Source organism: Phaenicophaeus curvirostris, chromosome 8 (assembly GCF_032191515.1).
Source record: "Phaenicophaeus curvirostris isolate KB17595 chromosome 8, BPBGC_Pcur_1.0, whole genome shotgun sequence".
Taxonomy (NCBI): domain Eukaryota; kingdom Metazoa; phylum Chordata; class Aves; order Cuculiformes; family Cuculidae; genus Phaenicophaeus; species Phaenicophaeus curvirostris.
This window is the reverse complement of record NC_091399.1, coordinates 9540944-9567823: the sequence shown is the minus strand read 5'-3', so window position 1 is coordinate 9567823 and position 26880 is coordinate 9540944. Positions and strand designations below refer to the sequence as shown.

General features: G+C 52.2%; 2 protein-coding genes across 9 annotated transcripts; one reads left to right on the top strand and one right to left on the bottom strand.

Moving 5' to 3' along the window:
• Positions 1-441: 441 nt before the first annotated feature.
• On the top strand, positions 442-10323 carry LOC138723289 (podocin-like). The gene is made up of 5 exons (XM_069862239.1): positions 442-462; positions 7494-7566; positions 7857-7939; positions 8780-8983; positions 9678-10323. The coding sequence occupies exons 1-5, from the start codon at positions 442-444 to the stop codon at positions 9735-9737; spliced, it is 441 nt and encodes a 146-aa protein (XP_069718340.1). The 3' UTR covers positions 9738-10323.
• Positions 10324-11393: 1070 nt separating this feature from the next.
• LOC138723423 (cell division cycle protein 20 homolog) lies at positions 11394-22142 on the bottom strand. 8 transcript variants are annotated; one of them, XR_011337873.1, is made up of 15 exons: positions 22081-22142; positions 20404-20610; positions 19996-20141; positions 18810-18906; positions 18320-18448; positions 17736-17932; positions 17294-17388; positions 16861-17092; positions 16626-16751; positions 16338-16455; positions 14786-15636; positions 13466-13728; positions 12807-13010; positions 12302-12381; positions 11394-11488 (listed from the first exon to the last, which is right to left on the bottom strand). XR_011337873.1 is itself a non-coding variant. In XM_069862406.1 (11 exons), the coding sequence occupies exons 3-11, from the start codon at positions 20059-20061 to the stop codon at positions 15809-15811; spliced, it is 1239 nt and encodes a 412-aa protein (XP_069718507.1). In that variant the 5' UTR covers positions 20062-20141; positions 20404-20610; positions 22081-22142. The 8 variants fall into 8 exon arrangements, 1 of the variants encoding a protein (XP_069718507.1); XR_011337874.1 differs by having other exon boundaries at positions 14807-15636; XR_011337868.1 differs by having other exon boundaries at positions 13466-15636.
• Between the last annotated feature and the right edge of the window lie 4738 nt (positions 22143-26880).

The following is a 26880-nucleotide window of genomic DNA, read 5'->3' as shown; positions in this document are numbered from 1 at the left end:
AGCCCCCACACGCTGATCCCGCATGGTGCCTGACGGGAGGGGGCGGTCCCCGCCGCTACCGCGGGAGATTTAAACGCGGAGTAGCCATTAAGACTGCTTCTTTGGCAGCACCTGGCAGCAGGACGGTGAGTTCTGTGGTGGGGTGGACTTTTTGAGGCAGTGGGAGCTTCCCGGAGCCAGGAAAATCCCAGAAAAAACCCAGGCGGGGGTCCTGACAGCCCCCACACGCTGGTCCCGCGCGGTGCCTGACGGGAGGGGGCAGTCCTGGCAGCTACCACGGGAGATTTAAACTGCGCCCCTGGGAGCACCGCGACCTGCAGCACGGCGAAGAGGAGCGTGGCAAAGAGGTGCGGGGGCAGTTTGAGCGGCAGTTCGAGTGGGCAGGGCGAGAAGGCAGGGCGCAGAGAGGACCTAGGGACTAGGCAAAAGACACCGAAGACCATGGTGGCCACCCGGCAGAAGGTTAAAGCTGCTCCGTGTGCTGCAGCAGGCAGGGTGGATGCTGCCACCCAGACGGAGCCACAGTGGGTGCATGCAGCTACCCAGACCCTGGGCTGCAGGCAGTGCCCCCCTCCCACACCGGCTTGTGCCTCTGGTACTGGCCCCACTTGTGAAAGCTGCGCTCGAGTGGCGGAACTCCTTCACATGGTGAAGGAGCTAAGAGAGGAGGTGAAGAGGCTGAGGACCATCAGGGAGTGTGAGAGGGAGATTGACCAGTGGAGCAGGGCCCTCTCACTAACTCAGCAGCCTGCTGGGGCTGGTGTGTCCGAACATCATCCACCTGCAAACTGCATGGTTGGGGGAACAAGAGATGGGGAGTGGCAGCAAGTTCCTCCCAGAGGAAGGAAACCTGCTCCCCTCACCCAGACAGCAAAGCCCCAGATCCCCCTGGCAAACAAGTACCAAGTGCTGCAGGTGGAATCCAGCCCTGAGGATGAGGATGCTGGCTCCCACAGCCTAGAATCCTTCCCTAGGCTGCACCATTCTCAGAAAAAGATAAAAACCTCCTCCATCAAGAAGAAGAGGAGGGTGATTGTTGTAGGGGACTCCCTCCTAAAAGGAACAGAAGGACCCATTTGCAGACCGGACCCGCTCCACAGAGAGGTCTGCTGCTTACCGGGGGCATCAGGAAAGGAGGTAGCTAGAAAACTTCCTTCCCTGGTCCATGAGACAGACTGCTATCCTCTGATAGTAGTCCAAACTGGTAATGACGGCCTAGCAAACAAAAAGGCCAAAACCATCAAGAATGGCTTCAGGGCCATTGGGAGAATGATGGAGGGCTCTGGGGCACAAGTAGTATTCTGCTCCATCCCAATGCTAAATAGAGAGGAGCGGGAAGCCAGGATGAGGAATTTGATTAATACCTGGCTCCGAGCTTGGTGTGAGGAGAGGGGCTTTGGCTTTTTTGATCATGGGGTGGCTCATGCACCCCCAGGCTTTGTCGCTAAGGGTGGGACACATGGGTCTCCTAGGGGGGCTAAAGCCCTTGCTAGAAACCTAGCCAAGCTCATAAATCGAGCTTTAAACTAGATGTGAAGGGGGAGGGGGTTGAGCCCAGGCTAGACATGAACGAGCCTGGACGTGGGGAATTGGCGATTGGGAGAGGGTGCGCGGGTGAGGACCACCAGTACCTCACCACACAAAAAGTGGGGGAGAACACACCTCGGGGTGCTAAGGGAGATGCAGGCACTCTGGTGTTAGCTACTCCAGTTACCAGGCAGTTGGGAATGAACCCTGTTCCCTCTAGGAGGGCTGAAGGCTCGGCAGCTCAGCTGAAGTGCATTTACACCAATGCACGCAGCATGGGGAATAAGAAGGAAGAGCTGGAAGCTGTCGTAGGGCAAGGAGCCTATGATGTCGTTGCGATCACGGAAACGTGGTGGGACGACTCATATAACTGGAGTACAGCTATGGTGGGGTATAAGCTTTTCAGGCGGGACAGGAAGGGTAGGAGAGGAGGTGGGGTAGCCCTCTTTGTAAGGGAGGACTTGGACTCCATTGAGATGGATTGTGGCGATCAGGAGGTTGAGTGCCTGTGGGTCAAAATTAGAGGAGCCCACCAGAAGGTAGATTTTGTGATGGGAGTCTGTTACAGACCACCCAGCCAAGGAGAAGCAGCTGATGAGCTCTTCTATAAACAGCTGCGGTCAATCTCTAGATCAATGCCTCTCATTCTTGTGGGAGACTTCAATCTGCCTGATATCTGCTGGGTGTACAATACAGCAGAAAGGAAGCAGTCTAGGAGGCTCCTGGAGTGCGTGGAAGACAACTTCTTTGCACAGTTGGTGAATGAACCAACAAGGGAGGGTGCCCTCCTGGACCTGCTGTTTGTGAACAGAGAAGGCCTTGTAGGGGATGTGGCAGTAGGTGGACGCCTAGGACTAAGCGACCATGAGATGACAGGGTTTTCTGTTCTAGGTGAAGTGAAGAGGGTAGTTAGCAAGACGATAGCATTAAATTTCCAGAGGGCAGACTTTGATCTCTTCAGAAGGCTGGTTGGCGAAGTCTCATGGGAGACAGTACTCAAGGGCAAGGGAGCCCACGAGGGCTGGGAGCTCTTCAAAAGGGTGGTCCTAGCAGCTCAGGAGAAAGCCATCCCCATGTTCTGGAAAAAAAGCCGGCAGGGGAGAAAGCCAGCTTGGTTGAATAGAGAGATCTTGAGGGATATCAAGAGGAAGAGAAATGTTTATGGGCTCTGGAAGAAGGGACAGGCCTCTTGGGTGGACTACAGGAGGGAAGTGAGATTGTGTAGGGAAAAAATCAGAAGGGCTAAGGCTCAGCTAGAAATTGGATTGGCCAAGTCTGTGAAAGATAACAAAAAATCTTTCTACAAATATATAAATAATAAAAGGCGGACTAGGGAGACCATACAGTCCCTATTGGACACAGAAGGAACAACAGTGACAGGGGATGAGGAAAAGGCTGAGGTACTTAATGCCTTCTTCGCCTCAGTCTTTAGTTGTAAGGAGGGTCGTTCCGTCTGTGTACAAACCCAGGAGCTAGAGGAGCATAATGAGGCTCCCGTGATCCAAGAGGAGGTGGTCAGAGCCTTGCTAGCCCAACTAGACAGCTACAAGTCTATGGGGCCAGATGGGATTCACCCTAGGGTACTGAAGGAGCTGGCGGATGTGCTGGCCAAACCCCTTTCCATCATCTTCCAACAGTCCTGGAAGACTGGGGAAGTTCCACTGGACTGGAGGCTGGCTGATGTTATGCCCATCTATAAGAAGGGTCACAGGGAGGACCCAGGGAACTACAGGCCTGTCAGTCTGACCACAGTGCCAGGGAAAGTCATGGAACAGGTGATCTTGAGTGCTATCATGAAGCACATGCAAGAGAACCGGGTGATCAGGCCCAGTCAACATGGGTTCACAAAAGGCAGGTCTTGCCAGACTAACCTGATCACCTTCTATGACAAAGTGACTCGGCTGCTGGATGAGGGAAAGGCTGTGGATGTGGTCTTCCTGGACTTCAGTAGGGCCTTTGACACAGTTTCTCACAGCATTCTGCTTGAGAAACTGTCAGCCTCTGGCCTGGACAGGCGCACACTCTCCTGGGTGGAAAACTGGTTGGCTGGCCGGGCCCAGAGAGTGGTGGGAAATGGTGTGAAATCCAGCTGGAGGCCAGTGACAAGTGAGGTTCCCCAGGGCTCAGTGCTGGGTCCAGCCCTGTTCAATGTCTTCATCAATGACCTGGATGAAGGCATCGAGTGCACCCTTAGCAAGTTTGCAGACGACACTAAGCTGGGTGGAAGTGTCAATCTGCTGGAGGGTAGAGAAGCTCTGCAAAGGGATCTGGACAGGCTGGACCGCTGGGCTGAGTCCAATGGCATTAGGTTTAACAAGGCCAAATGCCAGGTCCTGCACTTGGGGCACAACAACCCTATGCAGTGCTACAGACTAGGAGAAGTCTGTCTAGAAAGCTGCCTGGAGGAGAGGGACCTGGAGGTGTTGGTTGACAACCGACTGAATATGAGCCAGCAGTGTGCCCAGGTGGCCAAGAAGGCCAATGGCATCTTGGCTTGTATCAGAAACGGTGTGACCAGCAGGTCCAGGGAGGTTATCCTCCCTCTGTACTCGGCACTGGTGAGACCACTCCTCGAATCCTGTGTTCAGTTCTGGGCCCCTCACCACAAGAAGGATGCTGAGGCTCTGGAGCGAGTCCAGAGAAGAGCAACAAAACTGGTGAAGGGGCTGGAGAACAGACCTTATGAGGAGCGGCTGAGAGAGCTGGGGTTGTTTAGCCTGGAGAAGAGGAGGCTGAGGGGTGACCTCATTGCTCTCTACAACTACCTGAAAGGACGTTGCAGAGAGGAGTGTGCTGGCCTCTTCTCCCAAGTGACAGGGGACAGGACAAGAGGGAATGGCCTCAAGCTCCACCAGGGGAGGTTTACGCTGGACATTAGGAAAAAATTCTTTACAGAAAGGATCATTGGGCACTGGAAGGGGCTGCCCAGGGAGGTGGTTGATTCACCTTCCCTGGAGGTGTTTAAGGCACGGGTGGACGAGGTGCTGAGGGATATGGTTTAGTGTTTGATAGGAACGGTTGGACTCGATGATCCGGTGGGTCTCTTCCAACCTGGTTATTCTGTGATTCTGTGATTCTGTGATTCTGTGATTCTGTGAATTGTGACTTAACTGCGGCTAATAAGGCGATTTTGGAAAAGAGAGTATCTCCCGCAGGGAAGCTGCTACCATCAAATGCTGGCTCTCATTGGAGAAATCCCTGGAAGCGTTTTCACTGCAAGCTGCAGATTCCCTCCTAACAGCAAGCTTTAGGATAGGGTACTGAATTGTGACTTAACTGCGGCTAATAAGGGGATTTCGGAAAAGAGAGTATCTCCCGCAGGGAAGCTGCTACCATCAAATGCTGGCTCTCGTTAGAGTCCTCTCTGGAAGCGCTTTCACTGCAAGTTGCAGATTCCATCCTAACAGCAAGCTTTAGGATAGGGTACTGAATTGTGACTTAACTGCGGCTAATAAGGCGATTTTGGAAAAGAGGGTATCTCTTGCAGGGAAGCTGCTACCATCAAATGCTGGCTCTCGTTAGAGTCTTCTCTGGAAGCGCTTTCACAGCAAGTTGCAGAAGCACCACTAACAGCAAGCTTTAGTATAGGGTACTGAATTGTGACTTAACTGCGGCTAATGACACGATTTTGGAAAAGAGATTATCTCCCGCAGGGAAGCTGCTACCATCAAATGCTGGCTCTCGTTAGAGTCTTCTCTGGAAGCGCTTTCACGGGTAGATGTAGAAGCACCCCTAACAGCAAGCTTTAGTATAGGGTACTGAATTGTGACTTAACTGCGGCTAATAACGCGATTTTGGAAAAGAGAGTATCTCCTGCAGGGAAGCTGCTACCATCAAATGCTGGCTCTCGTTAGAGTCTTCTCTGGAAGCGCTTTCACTGCAAGCTGCAGAAGCACCACTAACAGCAAGCTTTAGTATAGGGTACTGAATTGTGACTTAACTGCGGCTAATAACGCGATTTTGGAAAAGAGAGTATCTCCCGCAGGGAAGCTGCTACCATCAAATGCTGGCTCTCGTTAGAGTCTTCTCTGGAAGCGCTTTCACTGCAAGCTGCAGAAGCACCCCTAACAGCAAGCTTTAGTATAGTGTACCAAATTGTGACTTAACTGCGGCTAATAAGGCGATTTTGAAAAAGAGATTATCTCCCGCAAGGAAGATGCTTACATGGAATGCTGCTGCGTCAGAATGTCTTCTCTTAGAGCGCTTTCAGTGCAAAGCTAGACTTGTAGATGTTTTAGTCCCGGCTTGTGTCCTGTAACATCAGAATGGCTATTAAAGCATCACTTCAAAATTTCATACCGTTCAGCACAAGGACCGCAGGGAAGCTGCTACCATCCAATGCTGGCTCTCGTTAGTCTTCTCAGGAAGCACTTTCACTGAAAACTGCATAAGCACGCCTAACAGAACGTTTGAGTCTATGGTACTGAATTGTGACTTAACTGCACCTAGTAACGGAGTTTTGAGAAAGAGAGTATCTCCCGCAGGGAAGATGCTAGCATGGAATGCTGCTGCTTGTGAATGTCTTCTCTTAGAGCGCTTTCAGTGCAAAACTAGACTTGTAGGTCCTTCAGACCCGACTTGTGTACTGTAACATCAGAATGGCTAGGAAAGCGTCACTTCAAAATTTCATACCGTTCAGCACAAGGACCGCAGGGAAGCTGCTACCATCCAATGCTGGCTCTCGTTAGAGTCTGCTCAGGGTGTGCCTTCACTGCAAGCTGCAGAAGCACGACTAAAAGACCATTTTAGTCTTGGGCACCGAATTGTGACTTAACTGCGCCTAATAGCAAGATTTTGGAAAAGAGATCATCTCTCGCAGGGAAGATGCTGGCATGGAATGCTTCTGCTTCTGAATGTCTTCTCTTAGAGCTCTTTCAGAGCAAAACTAGACTTGTAGAACTTTGAGTCCCGGCTTGTGTACTGTAACATCAGAATGGCTATTAAAGTGTCACTTAAAGTTTCCATACAGTTCAGCACATGTACCACAGGGAAGCTGCTACCATCCAATGCTGGCACTAGTTAGAGTCTTCTCGGGAAGCTCTTTCACTACAAGGTGCAGAGGCACGACTAACAGAACGATTTAGTCTAGGGTACTGAACTGTGACTTATCTGCGCCTAATATCGCGATTTTGGAAAAGACATTATCTCCCGCAGGGAAGATGCTAGCATGGAATGCTGCTGCTTTTGAATGTCTTCTCTTAGAGCGCTTTCAGTGCAAAACTAGACTTGTAGGTCTTTCAGACCCGACTTGTGTCCTGTAATATCAGAATGACTATTAAAGCGTCACTTCAAAATTTCATACCGTTCAGCACAAGGACCGCAGGGAAGCTGCTACCATCCAATGCTGGCTCTCATTAGAGTCTTCTCGGGAAGCTCTTTCACTGCAAGCTGCAGAAGCACGTCTAACAGAACGTTTTAGTCTAGGGTACTGAATTGTGACTTAACTGCGCCTAATAATGCGATTTTGGTAAAGAGGGTATCTCCCGCAGGGAAGATGCTGGCATGTAATGCTGCTGGTTCGGAATGTCTTCTCTTAGAACGCTTACAGTGCAAAACTAGACTTGTAGGTCTTTCAGACCCGACTTGTGTCCTGTAACATCAGAATGGCTAGGAAAGCGTCACTTCAAATTTCCATACAGTTCAGCACATGTACCGCAGGGAAGGTGCTACCATCAAATGCTGGCTCTCGTTAGAGTCTTCTCAGGAAGCGCCTTCACTGCAAGCTGCAAAAGCACGACTAACAGACCGTTTAGTCAAGGGCACCGAATTGTGTCTTAACTGCGCCTAATAACATGGTTTTGGAAAAGAGAGTATCTCCCGCAGGGAAGATGCTAGCATGTAATGCTGCTGCTTCTGAATGTCTTCTCTTAGAGGGGGTAAAGGGACACAGGGACAGGTAACTCCAGCACCTCACACCTGCTGAAACCCTCCCTTTGCAGCGCATCCAGCTTTTGTTTCCCCTGCAGGTAGTGCGGGAGTATGAGAGAGCCATCGTTTTCCGACTTGGCCGTCTCCTTCCTGGCAAAGCCAGAGGGCCTGGTAAGGTGGTTACCGAGATCCCCCCAGCTGTGTCACTCCCCTTCCTCGTGCTGAACCGAAGCTCACATGCTGGTGCCCTCCAAGCAGGCACAGCTACACAGGAGACTTTGCTCCCTCTTAGGGCCAGTGGCTTCTAATGCCTTTTCCCATCACAGAAGCAGCCTCTTAATTAAAGCCCACGTATGTTCCTTTGCAGTTTTGCATGCAAAACCCTCTCCTGTTTTCCAGAGCAGGAGAGGCAATTCCTGTGGTTCTGATGATCACCAGCTGCCTTTCTCTTCTTCCCACAGGCCTTTTCTTTTTCCTTCCCTGTCTGGACACGTATCACAAAGTTGACCTGAGCCTCAAAACCCTAGAGATCCCCTTCCATCAGGTATGGCTCACACCCTGTCTCTCCATTAACTTCTGGATCCCTTTAACATTACACCTTATCCTTCCAGGCTTCATCTCTGCATAGAAATGCTTGAAAAACATCTTAAAGTAGCCCTAACACCTCAGAAACTGGAATGCAAAATGCAACTGGAATGCGTAGTGAATTTTCTTCTTTTTAAAAACTACTGCTTTTAATCCCACTCAGTTTGACCCGTGTTAGCGGCAACATACACCGATAGGGAGAGGCGCACTGAGGAGTGCGTGCAGCAGGGACAGGAGCTCAGACTAAGGTCTTACAGCAAGGTGGGGGCGCTCCTCTGTTCCTGGATAAGGCTGGGAGGAAGAAAGGTCTGAGCCCTCTCTTCTAACCCTCAAACAAGCATCTCCTTAGCCACAGCCCCTCTTCTCCTTTTGGAATGCGTTGTCTACGCTGCTGCATTTGCCAGCAGGACTGTCCTTGTCTGGGAGCTTGTCCAGGCTCACCTCCAGGGTGCAGAGCAAATCCTTCTGGAGATGCAATGGCCAAGCACTCACCTCAGGACACAGCTCATGCTCTCAGAACAGGATCGGACCAGGCAGCAATGGGTGGGGAAACCCAGTGCAGGATGACGGCCTGGTCAGGGTCCTTAGCTCAGCTGTGGGACTGAAGAGACAGGCACAAAGATGCTGCTCTGGGATCCAGAGGTCCTAGAGTTTGCCCAAGGTCAGTCAGTAGCAGAGGAGGAAACTACAAAGACTTAACAATCCAGCTAGTCTTCTTCGTTCTCTCCGTTGTGTGCTTTTCTGTGCTACCTCAGAGTTGTCAGAACCAGCTCCCTGTCCCCTAATGTCTTCTGCTTAGGTGGTGACCAAAGACATGGTTACATTGGAGATAGATGCTGTCTGCTACTACCGGTTGGAGAATGCCTCTCTTCTCCTCACCACTGTGAGCAGCATCTCCAGTGCCATCCAGCTGCTGGTGCAGACCACCACAAAGTTCCTCCTGGCACATCGAGCCTTCTCGGAGGTTCTTCTGGAGAGGAAAAGCATCAGCCAGGAGATAAAGGTGCTTCTACAGCGGGGAGACAGCAGCGCAAAGGGCAAACTGAGGCTCCGAAAAGCAGCTCGGGTGATCGGTGCCTCAAAAGTACAGACACCGATTTGCAAAAGGGTACAAGAACAACATGTGTCTGCACAGAAAAATAGGAGATTTTTCTACTGTTTGATTTTGGACTCAGATCACTTTAGGAGAAGGATATACAGTGTGGGACCCACAGGCCACAGCAAGGAGTAGATGGTGTGGTGTGAGGGGCATGAAGGAAGCCTTAGACCAGCTTTGTGATACCCCAGCTTCAGTACTTACCCCAGAGAGGACATTTGCACCAGAGGTGTGTTCTGCAGCCTGAGCTGACACAAACCCAGCACACATGGGATCTCCAGCAGCCGTTCTCTGCGGCTGTGACACACGGATATGATGACACTAGCCAGGCACAGAATGTTTCCTATGGAACTGAACTGGCTCCACGCTTGAACCAGTATGGACCAGTTAAATCGTGCTAAACCGCTGGGGCAAACACAAATCAGAAGTAAAGTGTTTTTATTTCTGAGGGTCCTCACACAACAGCATACAAACCTAATAAATCTGCCTTACAGTCCTGCAGTGAACTGCTTTGAATTAACGTCCCTGCGCTGTCTTTGTCCCTGTAAGGCTCCTAGGCCAGGGCTGGTGTTCTCATGCTCTAAAATCTTCCTCTTCACAGGTGGCTTTGGACGCGGTCGCGGGCTGCTGGGGGATCAAAATGGAGAGAACAGAAATATAGGTAGGAAATGTTGGTAAGAGGGACTTCCCTGGCCCTGCTCCCTGCTGCCGGCTCCTCTCTCCGCTTTGCCTCTGGCTCTCTCCCTGTGGCTCCTCTGCACTGGGCAGAGCCTCACCTTCCCCTTTTCTCTACCCCTTTCAGCCTCTGCCTCATGTAAAATTTCCACATGTGCAGACTGTGCTTGCTCCTGCACTGACAGCCAGGGACAGATCCTCAGCTGGGATCTCATCCCTATTTCTCCGTGGCTGCCAGCAGCGTTTGCACCCAGTTCTGGGAGCCCGAGGGTTGCAGCAGGCACCGAACTCTTTGTGTCCCACTCCAGACCAAAGCCCCAGGGTCTCAGCGCTGGTTGGGATGGGCTTATCACTCACAAGCCACGCAGAAAGGCTTATCATGCAGAGACCCGTGGAAGAGAGAGCCAAGTGGTGAACGAGGACATCTATGAACTGAAGGAAATTCCTGTCCTGTTTGGAGAGCAGTCTCCCTTTGGACTCTCTGCTCCCTCACAAAGAGTCAGCTTAGCCCTTGGGCCTCAGCGGCACAGAGGCCTCTCTGCTGCCGAGCGATCATGCGAGCCTGGTCGCTGTAAAAGAACAGGAATGGAGGTAGAAAGCTAAAGTGAGAACCACAAAGAGGGGAAACCCAGGGAGCAAAGAACAGGGGTGAACTTCTCTGCAGAGAAGCTGACAAGGGGGAATCCGGCTCACGTTGTATTTAACCAGCCCCTCGGCTCCCTGGAGTCGCCTCCTCAACACTCAGAGCTCCCATAATACTTGCTCTGCAAGTGTTTGCTGGACTTTTCACAGCAAGGGCACCCCGCAAACGAGGCCCCTCACAAGTGGCTGGGAAGCGGAAAAAATCCCCCGCTTCGCGCCTCTCTGCTCACACGAGCATCTGAGCTCCAGGGGCATCCTCACATACCAGTCTCCCCCAGTGCAGCCTCTCAGCAGAGGGCGATGGGCTAGCTGGGGCTCTGGCTTGTGGAATGGATCTCAGCAGGGATCTGCTCGTGGAAAACAAGCTCTGGGAAGAACAACAGCTCTGTCATCTTCCACTGGTGAACACGATATGTGTAGTTACTGCTCGAGGGCTGGTTCAGCTTATTTCTCACACTGCTGGAACAGGGCCCTGTTCCCCAACCTCAGGCAAAAGGCTGAGATATTACATTCAAAAACCTTGCAGAACGAAAACAATTTAAAATGACCTTCAGGATTTGTGATATATAAATGTTTCCATAGGCTGTAGGGGTTACTGTAGGTGGGGAGCCAGACACGGAAACCACAGGGAGAAGGAGCAGGTGTTAAATGCCATCCCAGCGCCCCGAGAGGGTGAACCGGCATCAGCCGAGCTCTGGTTTTGTGACCTTGGCCGCAGGCAGCTCTCCAGTGACAGCAGCTTGAGAAAGGCCTTCAGGATCACGCCCAGCTTCAGGCTGCTTCACACCTTCGGAAAGAAGGATGAAGCCTTCCAAAGAAAAGGACTCCAAGGGGAACAAACATCAAGGTCGAGGACAAGCAAAGACAGAGGTGGAAGCGGTAGAGTCAGCTAGAAGAGCAGCGGAGATGCTGAGACAGCATGGAGCTGTACAGGGAGGAGGTAAGGAGTAACAGCAGAGGATGAGGAGTGCAATGCTACTAAGAAAGGACACCAAGAAAGTACTCGGGCACTGCTGTTCTTTAATGTTTGCTTTATCTCGATCCCTGGAACCAGCCAAGCCTTGACTCCTGAGAGACTTCCTTGGAAACATGTTTCTGAAAGAAAAATGAAACAACAAAGCAAATCCATTAAAAATTCCACGGAGTTAAAACGTGCCCAAGGTATCACATCCATAAGAAAATTCATCGCCCCTCCTGCTTTGATGTCAAAGAGACAGGACACATAGAAGGACTAAGGAAAGAAGTTTTAATTCCCATTCTTTCTCCTTCTCCACACTGACCCACACTGTGGATCCAGCTGGGAAAGGACACAAGGGAATGCTTTTACCCACAACAAATGTGCAGCCTAAGGAACCACTGTCACACCCTCCGGGCAAGACCACTGGGTCAGCAGTGTTCACACAACTCCTGGAGACAGCAGGAGAGCCCTGGGCTGGAAACACAAAAGGTCTGTAGCCTCTCACAGTGAAGGCACTTGGAACATTATTTCTTTCCTAGCCTGAAATCAGTGACCCTAAACAGATCTTCTTGAGTGCAACAGGGAACGCTCACTTACAAGGAAGACAAAGTCAGTTACGGTGACCTCCTGGATATTGAGCCTGTCTCACATCTCAAAATCAGACAAAATTACTTTCTCTCAAAACCAGACCACGCTCAGCAATTCTTTCTGCCCTGAGCTGGAGTCAAGGTAAAAGCCTCCTTGCTTGGCCTCTGCCAAACACACTGGACAAATCCCTAGGATGTGCCCAGGCGGAGAGAGCCCTGCCGGAACAGGCGGGAAATGAGGTGCCCTCAAATATTGCCTCCCTCTCAGTCTGGGAGAGCAGACTGAGTCGCTCTAACAGGTCTGTGTCATTGGCATGTTGGGGATTCCAGAGCTGAACACAGGGCTCCAGGTTGGGGTCTCACCAGAGCGGAGCAGAGGGCCGCAGTCACCTCCCTCGCCAGTCCCACTGCACAGAACATCTCTGCCACAGCCACTGCTCCCTCTGTGGGGACAAAAGAGGATGAATCCCAGCAGTTAATTTTCCACTCAGTAAGTCACCAACACAGAACAATCCAGTTCCACTCCCTGCCAAGGGCAGGGACACCTCCCACGGGATCACGTGGCTCGAAACCCCTTCCAACCTGGCCTTGAACACCTCCAGGGATGGGACACCCACCACTTCCCTGGGCAACCTGGGCCAGGGCCTCACCATCCAAATCACCAAGAATTTCTTTCTACTGCCTAATCTAAATCTTCCCCCCTCCAATTTAGAGACATTCCCCCTTGTAGTGTCACTCCACACCCCTGTAAAGAGTCCCTCCCCAGCTTTCCCAGAGCCCCTTTCAGTACTGGAAGCTGCTCTAGGGTCTCCCCAGAGCCTTCTCTCCTCCAGGCTGAACAACCCCAACTCTCTCAGCCTGTCCTCACAGCAGAGCTGCTCCAGCCCTTGGATCATCTTTGTAGCTCTCGTCCAGACTCGCTCTAACAGGTCTGTGTCATTGGCATGTTGGGGATTCCAGAGCTGAACACAGGGCTCCAGGTGGGGTTTCACCAGAGCGGAGCAGAGGGCCGCAGTCACCTCCCTTGCCAGTCCCACTGCACAGAATACCTCTGCCACAGCCACTGCTCCCTCTGTGGGGACAAAAGAGGGTAAATGCCAGGAGATAATTTTCCACTCACTAAGGTCACCAGCATCAGAAGCACAAGGATTTTCAATCCTTGAAAACAGAGAAGCTTCCTACATCCCTGGAAGCAACATCAGTTCCCCAGTGCTGAAGGAGCTTTAGGCATCTGCGCAAAGGAATGTTGCGCCAAGGACCCTCGGCAGGGCGAAGCCTTTCAGAGCACACTCTAGGAGCGCCAGAAAAGCAGAGTTTGTAAGTGAGCTGAGGGGAGTGGGAACTCCTGTTATCCAAGAGCTGTACATTTCTTCTACCTGATTTCCTGACCCCATGCAGAAGGAGGACTTATTTACCACCTCTCTGGCTAAAAGTTCCCTCCCGTTCTGGCCTTTAACCCTTTGTGGAAACAACCCCTGAAAGTCACCTGCATCCATACACCAAACGCAGACATGGGTAAAAACCTACCTCCTTGGTTTTCAAATGTCAGTCCCTGGTTCTTCTCTGCAGTTTTCTCTGGAGAGGCTTCCTGGGCTCAAGGACAGTTCTCCACTCCCAACTCGGCGCTGACTTGACTTGCATGGAATGGATCCCCCTGTTGATTCCTTCGACCTGGAGCTGCGTGTTGTTATCAGCACCTGAAAGGGTTCCTTCCAGCTTTCTGGAACTTCCACTCTCCCACGTCTTGATGTCAATGTAGTCTCCGGGCTGGAAGGGGCGTCCTGGAGAATCTAAAGCAAGAGGCTCAGGACACGTTACACACCGCCCCAGGTCATTCACCCAACAACAGCAGAGAAGATTTTAGCTCTGTTTCTCCTTCTAGTGCCATGTCTTGAGGGAAAATGGCCATTTGATAAGGCCTCCCAAACACTAATTCATACAGACTGCTCTTAGTCTCAGCTCTCGGCTGTAGCCTTGTTCTTAGCACAGCCAGTACAAGAGCTCGAGGCCACCACAAAGAAGTCTCCTGACAAAGTTTACCCTTTTGCCTCTGCAGAGTTTGATTCACCTTTTCCACGTTCCCACTACTCTGGGGGCTCCAGGGCGGGTGCAGGGCCCATTTTATTCCTAGGACTCGGCTCAGCTCTTGTACAATCCCCGCTAGAAAGCGAGGACCTCTAGCTGACAACAGACCTATGGCAATTCCAAACCCTGGTAAAATTCCCTACAATGAGGTTTGAGTCACCTCTCTTGCTTTGACGGTGCTGCAGGGCAATGCCTCTGGCCAGCCGCAAAATGTGGCTCCTGGTCCCCACAGGTCCCGGGATCCGCCCTGTCTGGGCACTTCAGAGAAATCTCTCTGCCAGGGATCACCAGGGGCATTTCCTCTGCGAGCAACTCCTAGGGGAGGGTGCTTGAGAGGGACGGGATTATTTTTCAAACAGATTTCAGGCCTCCCCACTTGCATCAATGCAATCCATTGATTTAGCAAGGCTGGTCATCCTCACACTAACTACTTGCCCCTTAAATCATCGATTACAGCCTCTGCTCCCCAGTGAGTTTCTTGATGCTTTTCCTCAATTAATTTTAGCACTACCAGGGAGAAACTACAGACTCTTTTGTAGAGGTCACCATCCAACCCCTCTCGTTTTCTGTTGCCCTCACTGATTTTGCCAGTTCCAGATCAGCATCACTAGAAATGGCACTTGAGAGGGACAGGATTACTGTTCAAACACATTCACATCCCCCCACAATGGATATTCAGATCCCTCTCCACAGAAGGGATTAATACCAAGATACCTTTTCCTGATGCCCTCGAGCTGCTCGCTCTGCCAGTCCACTACATACCTTCATCGGGGACTTTCCCACCTGAGGAGCCTTGCGATGCATTAACGCCGCTTCTCTCCATTGCCCGATGTCTTCCCGCAACTGTAGGATTTCTTCTCGGTGCTTGACGGGGGATCCTCGTGCACTTAACACTCCTCTTCCTTTCCATATTGCCCCATGGGCACGGACCAACCCCAAAGCATATTTGGAGGCCATCCATCTATTTACCTTCTGAAAGCTGTCCTGATTCGATAATTCCCCTGTTACCTTTACCCCTAGAAAGGCAGCTGCATTTCCTCCCGTAGCTGTTTTCAGCTCCTTGAATCAGGAGCACTGGTGTCGCCGCTGCCTGCAGGCCCTGGCCACCCCCGGCTCACGTTATTCAATTCCTTAGAAAAGGACCCACCAGTCTTTTCCCATCTCCTGCTCTTGGGGCTGAGACCCCCAAAGCTCGATGCCGTCTTTCCTGCACAAACAACTCTTGGCTTTGAACGCTCTCCTCAAGTCCCCACACGAGCAGCCCTTCCCCAGAGGCCTTAAGGGACTTCTAGAGAGCCTTTACCACAAGTCCATCAGGAGGTATCACCAGGCGACACTATCAGCCATTCCTAGGAGGTCTCTCAGCTCCCACACGCCTCTGGGCTCGGCGGTTCGGCAGACGCTTCCCTGCGATCGCTCCCAAGTCGCTGACGTCCCAGCCATCACCCCAGGGCTGTCTCTGTGAGCAGCACGCAGGGCGCTGCAACCTCCTTGGCGTGCAGGAAGGCAGGGGACCCAGGCTTGGAGACTGTCCTGCTGTGACACTGCGGGACTCCTCCTCTGCATCCACGCTGGACTTCCTCCCATCAGCCACGGCCTTCTCTTCCAGCAGACTCCATAAAAAAGACAAAGGAAAGCACCTGGTTAATTTTAAAATGTTAATTAACATTTATTAACATTTAAACTATGTACAGGGTAAACCGTTTAAATTATGTACAGGGTAAACCATTTAAACTACGTACAGGGGAAACCAGGTTTCCCCGCTCCCCCCCCACCCCCATGCCCTCATTGTATGGCCTGGCGAATGAAGCTGCTTTGGACTCTGTCTGCCTTCTCTCTCTCCTTCTTCCTGATGGGATCCATCACAAAGCAGCGCCAGAGTCGCAGCGTTGCATCCCTAGCAGCCAAGGCCACTGTTTCGCCATCGGGGCTCAGAGCCATGCTCAAGACTCTTGCCGTGTGACCTGAAGAGGAGGTGTGTGCTCAGGGACGGGCCGCTCGGCGCACGCCCCACTCCCTCTGCTTCTGCCACCACGCTCACATTTACTGCGTGGGCCCCGGGAACCCCAGCAGCTCGCAGAGCTGGCCCCGCACCGTGCTGCAGCAGCAGGAATTCACAGCCCAGGCGGGCATTTGCACCAACAGCGTTCCTTCAGCAGCCCCCAGGAGGGCCTCCCTCGAGCAGCACACGCCTCTGCTCACCAGCCTGCACCAGGCGTGCTCCAGCTCAGGCCACCGCCCCGCTCAACCCAAGGATCACATCTCCTTCAGCCGCCAGCAGCCCTCCCTGCCCCAGGCAAAGGGCCCTGCCTACCTTGCAGCTCAGTGACCTTGGACACGGCTGGATACTTCCAGATCAGCAGCTGATTCTCTCCGGAGCTGTGGCCCAAAATGAGCTCCTCGTAGGCTGTCGACCACACGATGGAACAGACCTGGCAGGAGGCGGCAATGCAGGGAAGACGAGCTGCTCGTGCCGATGCTCAGCACCCAGAGAGGAGCACGGCCCCCTCCTCGTCCCTGCCTCTGGGCCTCAGGAGCCAGCAGCTCCGCTCAGGTGTCCCACCAGAAGCTGTTTACATCCAAGCCGACGCTCACGTCTCACCTGGGAATGGGCATCAATATTGCCCAGGCAGGTGCCAGAAGACACGTTCCAGAGGCGGATGCGTTTGTCGCCGGCTCCACCTCCAGTGGCCAGAACGCTGGGCTGCCACGGACACCACGCCACAGCCTGCCAGAAGAGGGGTCAGCCTAAGGTGTGCAACGAGCACCCTGCGTGCAGGCAGTGCCGCGTGGCTGCCTCGCACACAAACGCGTGCCCACAGCTGCCCCGCGCTCACCTTGACAGCACCCTGGTGCTGACGGAAGCTCTGCACTGGAGCAAATCCTCCATGGCCCCCCTCGCTGCTCGGCCAGATGTTCACCCGGTGGTCGTCACCACCACTGGCGAGGAAGCGGCCGTTTGGAGACCACTTGAGGCCACACACCTCCTGCATGTGACCAGCAAGCGTGGCCACCTGGTGCTGAATGACTCTGACGTCGTGGTGCTGGATGCGGCCGCTGCAAGCCCCGCTGCAGAGAGAAGGCTCACAGGGTCAGGCTGCACACAGTGCTGGGAAAAGCCATCCTGGCGCTGGGGCAGGACGGCTGCACCTGCCGCAGGGTTTCACACCAGTGCTGCCGGCAGATCCAGGCTCTTGGCGTGAGCCGAGCACATCCACAAGGATCTGCACCAGCTCCGCTCCGCCCTTCGAACCCCACCCACTGCTTTACCTGGACAGGATGTAGCTGTTCCAGCTGAGACACCCGACATGGGACATGTGGCTGCTCAGAGTGCGGACACGTTTCCGACGCTCGACGTCCCACAGCTAGAGAAGCAGAACAACAAGTTCTCCAGAGTGCCAGGAAACGCCAGCCCCGTTGCTTTGCCCTACAAACTGCACCACGCAGGCTCTGGCATTCAGCCTACTCACTCTGGGAGCAGGGAACAATTTGTATCTCCTGCCCACAGAACGGAAGGAGAACGCCAGGGGTCAGAAACCCCAAACCCAAGCTCTGCCTCACTGCCGCAGCTGCTCACTGGCTGAGGACATCTCCAGCCCACACCAGGCAAGTCAGAGCGCGTTGCATCCTTCTAGCGCCAGCCAAGCCTTCGTCCCAAGGCCCCACAGCTCCAGCAACCCCTAAACAGCTCCAGGGCGACTCCTGCACTCACCTGGACCTCACCGTTGCTCAAGCCAACAGCCAGACAGCTGCCTCCGTTACCCCACGACACAGAGGAAACGTAATCAGCTACGTGCTCCGTCTCCATGAGGTTGATGATCTCCCCAGAGACGTGGTGCCACAGGTAGACAGTGGTGTCCAGAGCCACCGCCAGGAGGTTTTGAGAGCTCCAGTCCAGGAGATTCAGATCTACAGTTTGGAAGAGCAATGCAATGCAGGCCACCCTGCGCTGCCCTGGAGAGCCCTGCCCTTCACTGGTGCTGATGCTGCACCTTCCACCGCCACCAGGTGTGTGTATGCACACACACGGACACACGGACAGGGAAGGGGTAGCCTTCTGGGGGTCACCATGCCCAGCTGGGGGGCCCCCAGCCCCGACCCAAGACACCTGCCCAGCACTCGGGACCACTGCTCCTACAAGGCTTCACCCCAGAAGTGGTCCATGCCAGCCCGAGGGCAGAAGAGACCGAAACAGCCCAGGCAGAGCTCCAGTTCCTCAGACCACGCTGGCCTAGGAACCGCACTGCGCTACACAACGATCTCAATGCCCAGCACTCGACATCGCAGCCCACTCACAATAGTCATCACGGATGTCTGGGGCATCCAGGATCCGCTCTGCCGCGCAGGGAATGTATCTGCCCTTCCTCCTGCTGCACCCAGGCATCACCTCGTGCCCGTAGAGCGCTCTGACGTTGTTCTGAAAGCCTGTGTGCAGAGAAACACTTCTGTTAACCTGAGGTCCCGTTTCCTCCCAGCTAAGCCCTGCTCACCCGAGGAGAAATCCCTCCCAGGGAAAATGCTGCCCTGAGAGCAGAGCCACGCTCAGAAGAGTGCAGGGCGCTAACAGCACTGCTGGGGTGAACTGCTGAACCAGCTTTTGTGAATCAGTTCACTGGAGCTGTCACACAGCCCCTCAGCCGCTGGACACCTAAGGATTAGGGAGACCCCAGTGTGCACAGCAGCTCCCAGAAGCCAGTCGATGCCTCCAAATGCGGATCCTCTGTGCCGCTGTTCCCCTGCCCAGGGCTCTCCAGCTGAGTCGACTCACCCAGACCCTGTCCCTCACCTGCCGCAGTGCTCTGAGCCTTTCCACTGAGGCTCAAGATCTTTGCCTCTTCCACATCGAAGCTGTTCCGCCTCACTGCCCAGGCTTTCTGGAGCTCCTGTCAAGGCAGGTTGAACAGGACAGGTGACCCCAAAGCGACCAACAGAGGATTCCATCCCATCTACGTCACCCTCGGTTTGAAACCCTAAGACCATGAGAGTCGGCCCCCTCCTCTGTGACGGCCGGTGAGGACCTCGTCTCTCTGTTTGCCCCTGACCCTGGACCCGCGTGTTCCTGACTCCAGTTCCTGAGCTCAGCTCCCTCCTGGCTGTGGAGCCATTCCCTCGATTCTGCTCTGCAGGATCTGTGGTGACATTGAGTCATCGAGGGGTGGGGAGGGGGTGCAATCTCAGATATTTGTGTATATATATATTACCACTTCCTAATAAGATCAATAACCATTATTGCTATTACTACTATTATTAATATTATTATTTTAATTAAAGCTGCAGTTTTAGTTTCCAACTCACAAATCCCCTTCCTCTCATTTCCCTTTCACCTTTTCTCTGGGGGTGGGGAGTGGAGGGATTTGGGAGCACAACTGCATGGTTTTAGCTGCTGAAATCAGCCGGGCTGGGGCTAACTCGTGACACAGCTCCAAGGGGTTTTTCCTCAGACACCAGCAAGCTCTCCTGCTCACATTTTAGCATAGAAGAGCGGCCAGGTCAGCATCTCACAGCCAGTGGAAAGCCACAGCCACAAGGAACCAAATGCTTCCTAAAGACATTTCAGAACCCAGCTGACACGTTCCAGAGCGGCTTCCCACGCAGACATTGTGCTGGAACAGCTCCCGCCAGCAGTGTCCCTGGGCACAGGCTCACAGCTTAGGAGCTCTGTACCCTGGGCTGATGAGGCTTTAAAACGGAGCAAAGCTGTGTTTGGCTCCCACAAGGGCCAGAGGCTCTTCCCAGGGACACGTCCCTACAGAGGAGCTTCGCTCAGGGTCCTGCATCCCTGTTCCATTCCCAGGCCCTACAGCTCCAACCTCATCCCCGGCTCCTGAAGGGCAGAGCTGGAGGCAGCGGCGCTCGGGGCTGTCAGCCTCACGCAACCACGTGACAGAACTTACAGTTTGCTTCCCTGGGAAAGGCCACGAGGGCGTTTGGGAGGGACCAGCGCAGTCCCTAGAACTCAGCAACACGCTCACCTTCTTGGTGGGTGACACCAAGGCAGCGTCCTTCTCTTGGCTCAGGAGGAACTTGGCCACCTCCATCCTCAGAGCGCGACGGCTGGGAATCTAGCGATCTGGCCGAGCGGTCGTTTGGCTCCTCTGCATTTTGGATCCTCGTTTACCTGCACTCGCACGCATCAATATTGTCTGACAGCTACGCAACAGCCCAGAGGAGAGCCTTCCCGAGGCAGCAAAGCCGGCACTTTGCCACATCCCCCCTCGCAGACAAGCGGGACTCCCAGCGCTCGTGTCATCCAAAGCCCAACTCGCTTGTAGATCTGCCCCCCGTCTAATGCACCAGTTAGAGGCTGCAGAGCTCTGTGCCCCCGGCCTCCAGAGCCCCTCGGCTCCCCACACCCCCCTCTGCCACCGCTCCCCGCTCACCGGCTGCGACGCACCACATCGCGCTGGAGCTGCGGCTGATGGGGCTGAGCCCGGCGCTGAGCTCTGCTGGGCCTCGGGGATCGCCAGGAGCAGCTGCAGCAGCGCCGCGGGGATCACTGCAGGAATCGCCTTGGGAATCGCCTCAGGAATCGCTTTGGGAATCGCCTCAGGAATTGCTTCGAGTGGAAGGGTTGCCTCGAGCATCAACTGCATGTGGGACGCAGGCAAGGGCGTCAGCGCAGGCAGCAACGGGACTGGGCTGCAGCCTGGCTGCCAGGGCCCTGGGCTGATCCTCAGCACCCTCAGCACTGAGGCCTCCTCTGCCCCGGCCTCTCCCTCTGCCCCCCTTCTCCTGCCCCCTCCCTCTCCCCTCTTTCTCTCTCTCTCCCTTCCCTCTTCTCCCTCTCCCCTCTTTCTCTCTCTCTCCCTTCCCTCTTCTCCCTCTCCCCTCTTTCTCTCTCTCTCCCTTCCCTCCTCTCCCTCTCCCCTCTTCTCCCTCTCCCCTCTTTCTCTCTCTCTCCCTTCCGTCCTCTCCCTCTCCCCTCTCTCCCTCCCATCCTGCTCTCCCTCTCTTCCCTCCTCCTCTCCATTTCTTTCCCTCTCCCCAGCTCCTCTAGGACCCCTCAAATCCCTCTAGGAACAGCAGAACCCCTCTGGAAACCCCCAGGATCCCGTTACGACCCCAAAACCCCTATAGGGAAGCTCAGGAATCCTCTAGGCACCCCCGCAAGACACCCATAGGACACCCCAGAACCCCTCTAGGGACCCCAGGACCCCTCTGGAGGCCCCCAGGACCCCGTTAGGACCTCCTAGAACACCCCAGGTACCCAGAACCCCTCTAGGGCTCAACAGAACCCCTTTGGGAAACTCCAGGCCGCCTCTCGAGCTCCCCTGCAACAATTTGGGGATCAAAGGGGAAAAGAGCGCCCCCAGCTCAGTGCCGTCGCCGTGTGGCCGCATCGCGGTACTGCAGGAAGGGCTGCAAGAGTCTCTTCCACAAGCTGCTCCTTCTCGCTTTTTCCCACCCCAATTCCCCCAGGCGGGAACCCTAGACGGGTCCTGGGGGGTTCTACAGGGGTTTTTGGGGTTCTATAGGGGTTCTGTGGGTCCCTAGAGCAGTCCTTGGCATCACTAAATGGGTCCCGGGGCTCTAGAGGGCTCCTAGGGGTCCCTAGAGGGGCTCTGGAGGTCGTGGAGAGGTCCTTCAGGGGGTTCCTAGAGGGGTCCTGAGGAGTCCTAGCGGGGTCCTGGGGGGTTCTAGAGGGGTCCTGAAGGACATAGAGGCATCCTAGTGGTCCGGAGAGGGGGCCTGGGGGGCTCCAGAGGGTTCCTGGGGGTCCTAGAGGTATCCTGGTTGTCCCAAGAGGGGTCCTGCGGTGCTCTAGAAGGATCCTTTGGGACACAATAGGGGTTCTAGAGGGCTCTATAGGGGACCTAGTGCTCCCAAGAGGGCTCCTGGGGGTCGTGGAGAGGTCCTGGGGGGTCCCTAGAGGGGTCCTGGGAGGCACGTGAGGCCACTCCCCTTTCCTCCTCCCCCCTCTCCCCCCATTCTCCTCCCCTGCCCCTTCTCCTCTCTCTCCCCTTCCATTCCCTCCCTCTCTCCCCCTCTCCCCGCCCCTCCCCGCTTCCCCCGGACCCGCCGCTCGCTGCCTCCCCCGGACCCGCTGCCGCCCGAACCTCCGCGATGCGGTTTGGGCTCCCGTAGCCCCCGACGGCGGTTGGACCCGCGCGGACGCGGCTCCGATTGGCTGGGGCGGGGACGGGCCCCTCCCATTGGCTGGAGCGGGGATTGAGGGCTGTGCAGGGGCTTCGCATGCGCAGTGCCCGGGAGGCAGTCGGGGGCTCGTTAGATCTCGCGAGATCTGAGAGAGCGTTAGATCCCGCGAGACTTTTGCCGTTGCCTAGGAAGAACGCGAGATCTCGCGAGATAAGGGGACCGTTAGATCCCGCGAGACTTTAGCGGCGGCTGAGGAGGAGCGCGAGATCTCGCGAGACCTGCTGGAGCTTTTTATCCCGCGAGATTTAAACGGCGGCTTAAGGGGCTGAGGCGGAGCGGAGGTCAGAGCGTAATATAATCACAGAATCACATATTCACTAGGCTGGAAAAGACCCACAGGATCATTGAGTCTAGCCATTCCCATCAGTCACTAAACCATGCCCCTCAGCACCTCATCCACCCATCCTTTAAACACCTCCAGGGAAGATGACTCAACCACCTCCCTGGGCAGCCTGTTCCAGCGCCCAATGACCCTTTCTGTAAAAAATGTTTTCTGATGTCCAGCTTAAACCTCCCCTGGTGCAGCTTGAGGCCATTCCCTCTTGTCCTGTCCCCCGTCACTTGGGAGAAGAGCCCAGCTCCCTCCTCTCCACAACCTCCTTTCAGGTAGCTGTAGAGAACAATGAGGTATCCCCCCAGCCTCCTCCAGGCTAAACACCCCCATCTCTCTCAGCCGCTACTCTTGTTCTCCAGCCCCTTCCCCAGCTTCGTCTCTCTTCTCTGGGCTCGCTTCAGAGCCTCAACATCCTTCTTGTGGTGAGGGGCCCAGAAGTGAACACAGGATTCGAGGAGCGGTCTCACCAGTGCTAGTACAGAGAGAGGAGAACCTCCCTGGACCTGCCGGCCACCCTGTTTCTGATCCAAGCCAAGATGCCATTGGCCTTCTTGGCCACCTGGGCCACTGCTGGCTCATGTTCAGTCCCTGTCTACCAACACCCCCAGGTCCTTCTCCCCCGGGCATCTTTCCAGCCAGACTTCTCCTAGTCTGGAGCTGCTCAGGGTTGTTGTGTCCCAAGTGCAGGACCCGGCATTTGGCCTTGTTACACCTCATGCCACTGGTCTCAGCCCAGCAGTCCAGCCTGTTCAGATACCTTTGCAGCCTCCCTACCCTCCAGCAGATCCACGCTTCCACCCAACTTAGTGTCATCTGCAAACTTGCTAAGGGTGCACTCAATGTCTTCATCCAGGTCATTGATAATGACATTGAACAAGAGTGGACTCGATGGATGGGGCATCATTAACAGATCTCCATGCCTGGTTCACCTGTGCAGTTGGTCCTTTAAGTGGTCACAAGGACCCCTCCTGAGGGTCCAAAGATGACTACTTAACAAAACCCATTTTTCTTTTTTCTGGCAAGCCTACATGCTATAAATGAAAAGAAACCCATACCTTTGGTATTTTTACTACCGTAACACTTCCTTTGTAGAATTTTTTACTATTCTGCCAGATACTGACGGTGAGTCTGAATAGTTAAACAAACATGTGAGTACGTGTTCTTTGGGTGAGAAAATAAAAGACAATGCAGATCTGTGGATGGAAATGATTTAAATTCAGGTATGATGAGTTTTCTGTTTCTTATCTAAATCATGTTTCTCAAAGCCTGAGAAGCAGTAAGCAAACTGCACTGGTTTTAAAATGCTCCTGCCCCTACCTCCAGCCCATTAAGAATATCAGAAAACTTAGAGTAGTCTTTCAAAGATTTGGGCAAATAGAATTAAAACTACAAAAATTGTCGAGGCCTATTTCAATATTTCTTGGCCTGTCAAAGAAAGAGACTTATTCAGAATCAAGATTTCCCCTTCATATGTGGAAAAAAAAGAGTTATGGTCAGGCTGGAGGTCAAAAATACTCTAGAGGAAACCTGTATTCAGAGCCAAATGGCTTGTCAGAAGTTAGCAAGTCAATGGCAGAGCCACGATCAGACTAGGATGGACTTTATTCTCTGCTGTCAGTCCAGGGTTTATGGGTTTGGATTTTTTTTTTCCAAAGGGAAACAGTTTTTTTTCAGCTCTTTTCCTTGCATTCGTTGCATTCCACTGAAAAGGTAAGTGCTGACAAACTGCTGTTGTACTTGCCTACATTTGGATTTCAGTAATACTTTATTGGTTTCTATCTTAGTAATTTTCAGCTATAGACTGTAAATCTAGGGAGATCAAGAGATGGTTCTTTGCACTAGCAATAGCAGAAATTATTTCATTCCTCAGAATTGGAGGCAGTGTATGTTATGGAAAAAGTAGGTCAGTTGTAAAAATTTTGTTCTATTCCTAATTATTTCACAGAAATTTTAGGGGACTTACTCTCTTTACCCAGCTGTAAAATGGAATTGGTTTTAAAAATTCTGACAAAAGTGCTATGAAGTTTGAATAATTTTCATATGTAAAGTATTTTAGCGCAACAGATGAGTGGTGCTCATCAAGTGGAAATAATTTTACAGCATTTCATTACAGGACAGGAAATAGAATTACCAGATAAATACACCTGTGTTTTCTAGAATTGGCTACTAGATGGCACTCTTGCTTCAAATATGAAGCTGGAGAGACAGCTCTCATCCTTTGGTGTCTCCTCCCCATTTTGAATTTATACATGAGTAATCGTTTGCTGTCCAAACATCAGGCGAGTCATCTTACTGAAGGAGAAGTCTGGAGAAGGAACAGGAAACTACAGCCCAATTAAGTTATCTGTGGATTAAGTTATTCCACAGCAATTACTTACATACTGGAAACTATAATAGATGTAGCAGCTGCTCATCTATAGGAGAGGAACATCCTGGCACTCTGATTTAGGGTTCAATGTATTATTTGATAAAGGTGAATAGTCAACAAGGAGAAGCGCTCTGTAGTGATGTTTCCTTCCCATAGCTGCTGTGCTCTGTTCACACAGTGCAAAGGAGGCACAAGAGGAAGCGAAAGCTCTGCTAACTAGTCCCACCTCCGAAGCTGTAGTAGAGAACTAGAGAGTAACACTAATAATTAGGCTCCCAAGTTTCTTTTCTTTATTGCATGTCTTGGACTGTTCAAAGGGCTGTGGTATTGAAATAAATCATCCTTTGCTAGAGACTCTGCTAAGCTTTATTCTCCTCCTAGTGGTTCTGCTGCACCCTGGGAAAGACCTTCTTCCCTCTTGGTTTCTGTTTATCTTCTGCTCACAGCTGGTAGAAAAAAAACACTATTGAACTGCTGCTTTGGAGAATAGAGGGAAATCACCACAGCAAATCTCGTACAGATGCTGTGAGGAAATTGAGCTGTCTAAAGAAAAGGCTTGCAAAATTCTACTGAAGGGAGTTATTCAGGAAGAATATTTTCATAACTACAAGCTTATTTGTAGTGAGATTGGATATGTCCACCCTCACTTCCCTGTTTGCTTTCAACATGCTTTCAACATTTCAACATGCTTTTGTGCTTCAGTATATCCTTTTTCTTTCTTATAAAACTGACGGAGAAAAAAAGCTAGAGTTTAAATTTTTACTGAAAAAATCACAAATGGATAAGCTAAAACCCATAAATAGGTAAACTAAAAGGCATGAAAAGTCCCTGTGTTATTGTAGATATATTTGCTCATTTTGAAAGATGAGGGTGTCTCCTCTCTTAGAAGCCAATTTAGCTGTCAGTAAAGCTAGAAATTCAGGCATCTTCTTATAGAAACTGTGCATCTTGATGCATGTGATAAATGTTTTTGAGGTCATGTTGACAGGTTCAGAATCAGTTCATTAAATTCCCATCCTTTCTCTTCCCCATCCTATATAGTACAGATCTGATTTATTTCTTCCAGGAGTGATGTTTAGCATTGGAGTAGTCAGCCTTTTGTAGGTTAGTGAGACTGTGGGATATAACCTGTAGGGTATAGCTGGAGAATATAACTCCACGAAAAAGAGGAAGGAAAGTCCTTTGGGCTCGCCTGCAGTGCTTGCAATTATCCATTCCCCGTAGAAGTGCTGAAGGAATGAAGAAAATAAACTGATGGAAAAAGATAGCTGAATTATTTTGTCAAAAAGAAGCACAAGTGTTTCCTCCAATGTACATTGTTTTATTTAAAATGAGTGTTTCCTTAACTTTTCCTACAGTCCTTTAACTATAAGATGGCATAAAGGTATAGTTGCATTCAGAATTTTTTGACATTGACAACATAACTCAAATGCATCCACAATATTAATATTGTCCGCTTCACATCCAGCACACTGTGGGCAGAGGGACGAAGTCAACTTGCAAGCAAACAAAAAAACTATTGTGAGGAATATTCTCAACTTGCTTAGCGATCTGGGAAAGATGTAGTAAAGAAATGGATGGGAAGGCTGTCAGTGAGAAAGGCAGGCAGCTTCCAGAAAAGATGCGATATGATGGCACCCCTACTACTCATTATTTATTCTAATCAAAAGATGATTCTAAATAAAGATTAAAATTAATACAGATTAAAGCTGATGAAAAATTGGAACCTTTTGTTTTAGATGTTTTTGGAATAGAATTTGAAGAAGATTAGGAGTGGAAATCCACATCTCTGCAGATATTTGGGATACCAAAGGTACTAGCCGTTAGAAAGAGGACTGCACTGAAAAAGGCAGATATTCCTTAAGGCTGTATGTTCTCACATATTTTAAGAACACATCACTAAATAATATGTGCCTAAAATGACAAGATATTTTTCATCATATCTCTGTAAAAGACCTTGAAAAGATATACTGGAAGCTAGAAAAAGCCACATCTCAA

Coding starts and splice junctions, on each gene's coding strand:
- LOC138723289 (XM_069862239.1), top strand. CDS start 442: ATGGTGGCCACCCGGCAGAAG. Junction 463..7,493: donor TGGTGGCCACCCGGCAGAAG/GTTAAAGCTGCT, acceptor TTTCCCCTGCAG/GTAGTGCGGGAGTATGAGAG. Junction 7,940..8,779: donor TAGAGATCCCCTTCCATCAG/GTATGGCTCACA, acceptor TCTTCTGCTTAG/GTGGTGACCAAAGACATGGT.
- LOC138723423 (XM_069862406.1), bottom strand. CDS start 20,061: ATGGAGGTGGCCAAGTTCCTCCTGAGCCAAGAGAAGGACGCTGCCTTG. Junction 17,093..17,293: donor AACAGCTACATCCTGTCCAG/GTAAAGCAGTGG, acceptor TTCTCTCTGCAG/CGGGGCTTGCAGCGGCCGCA. Junction 16,456..16,625: donor ATATTGATGCCCATTCCCAG/GTGAGACGTGAG, acceptor GCCTCCTGCCAG/GTCTGTTCCATCGTGTGGTC.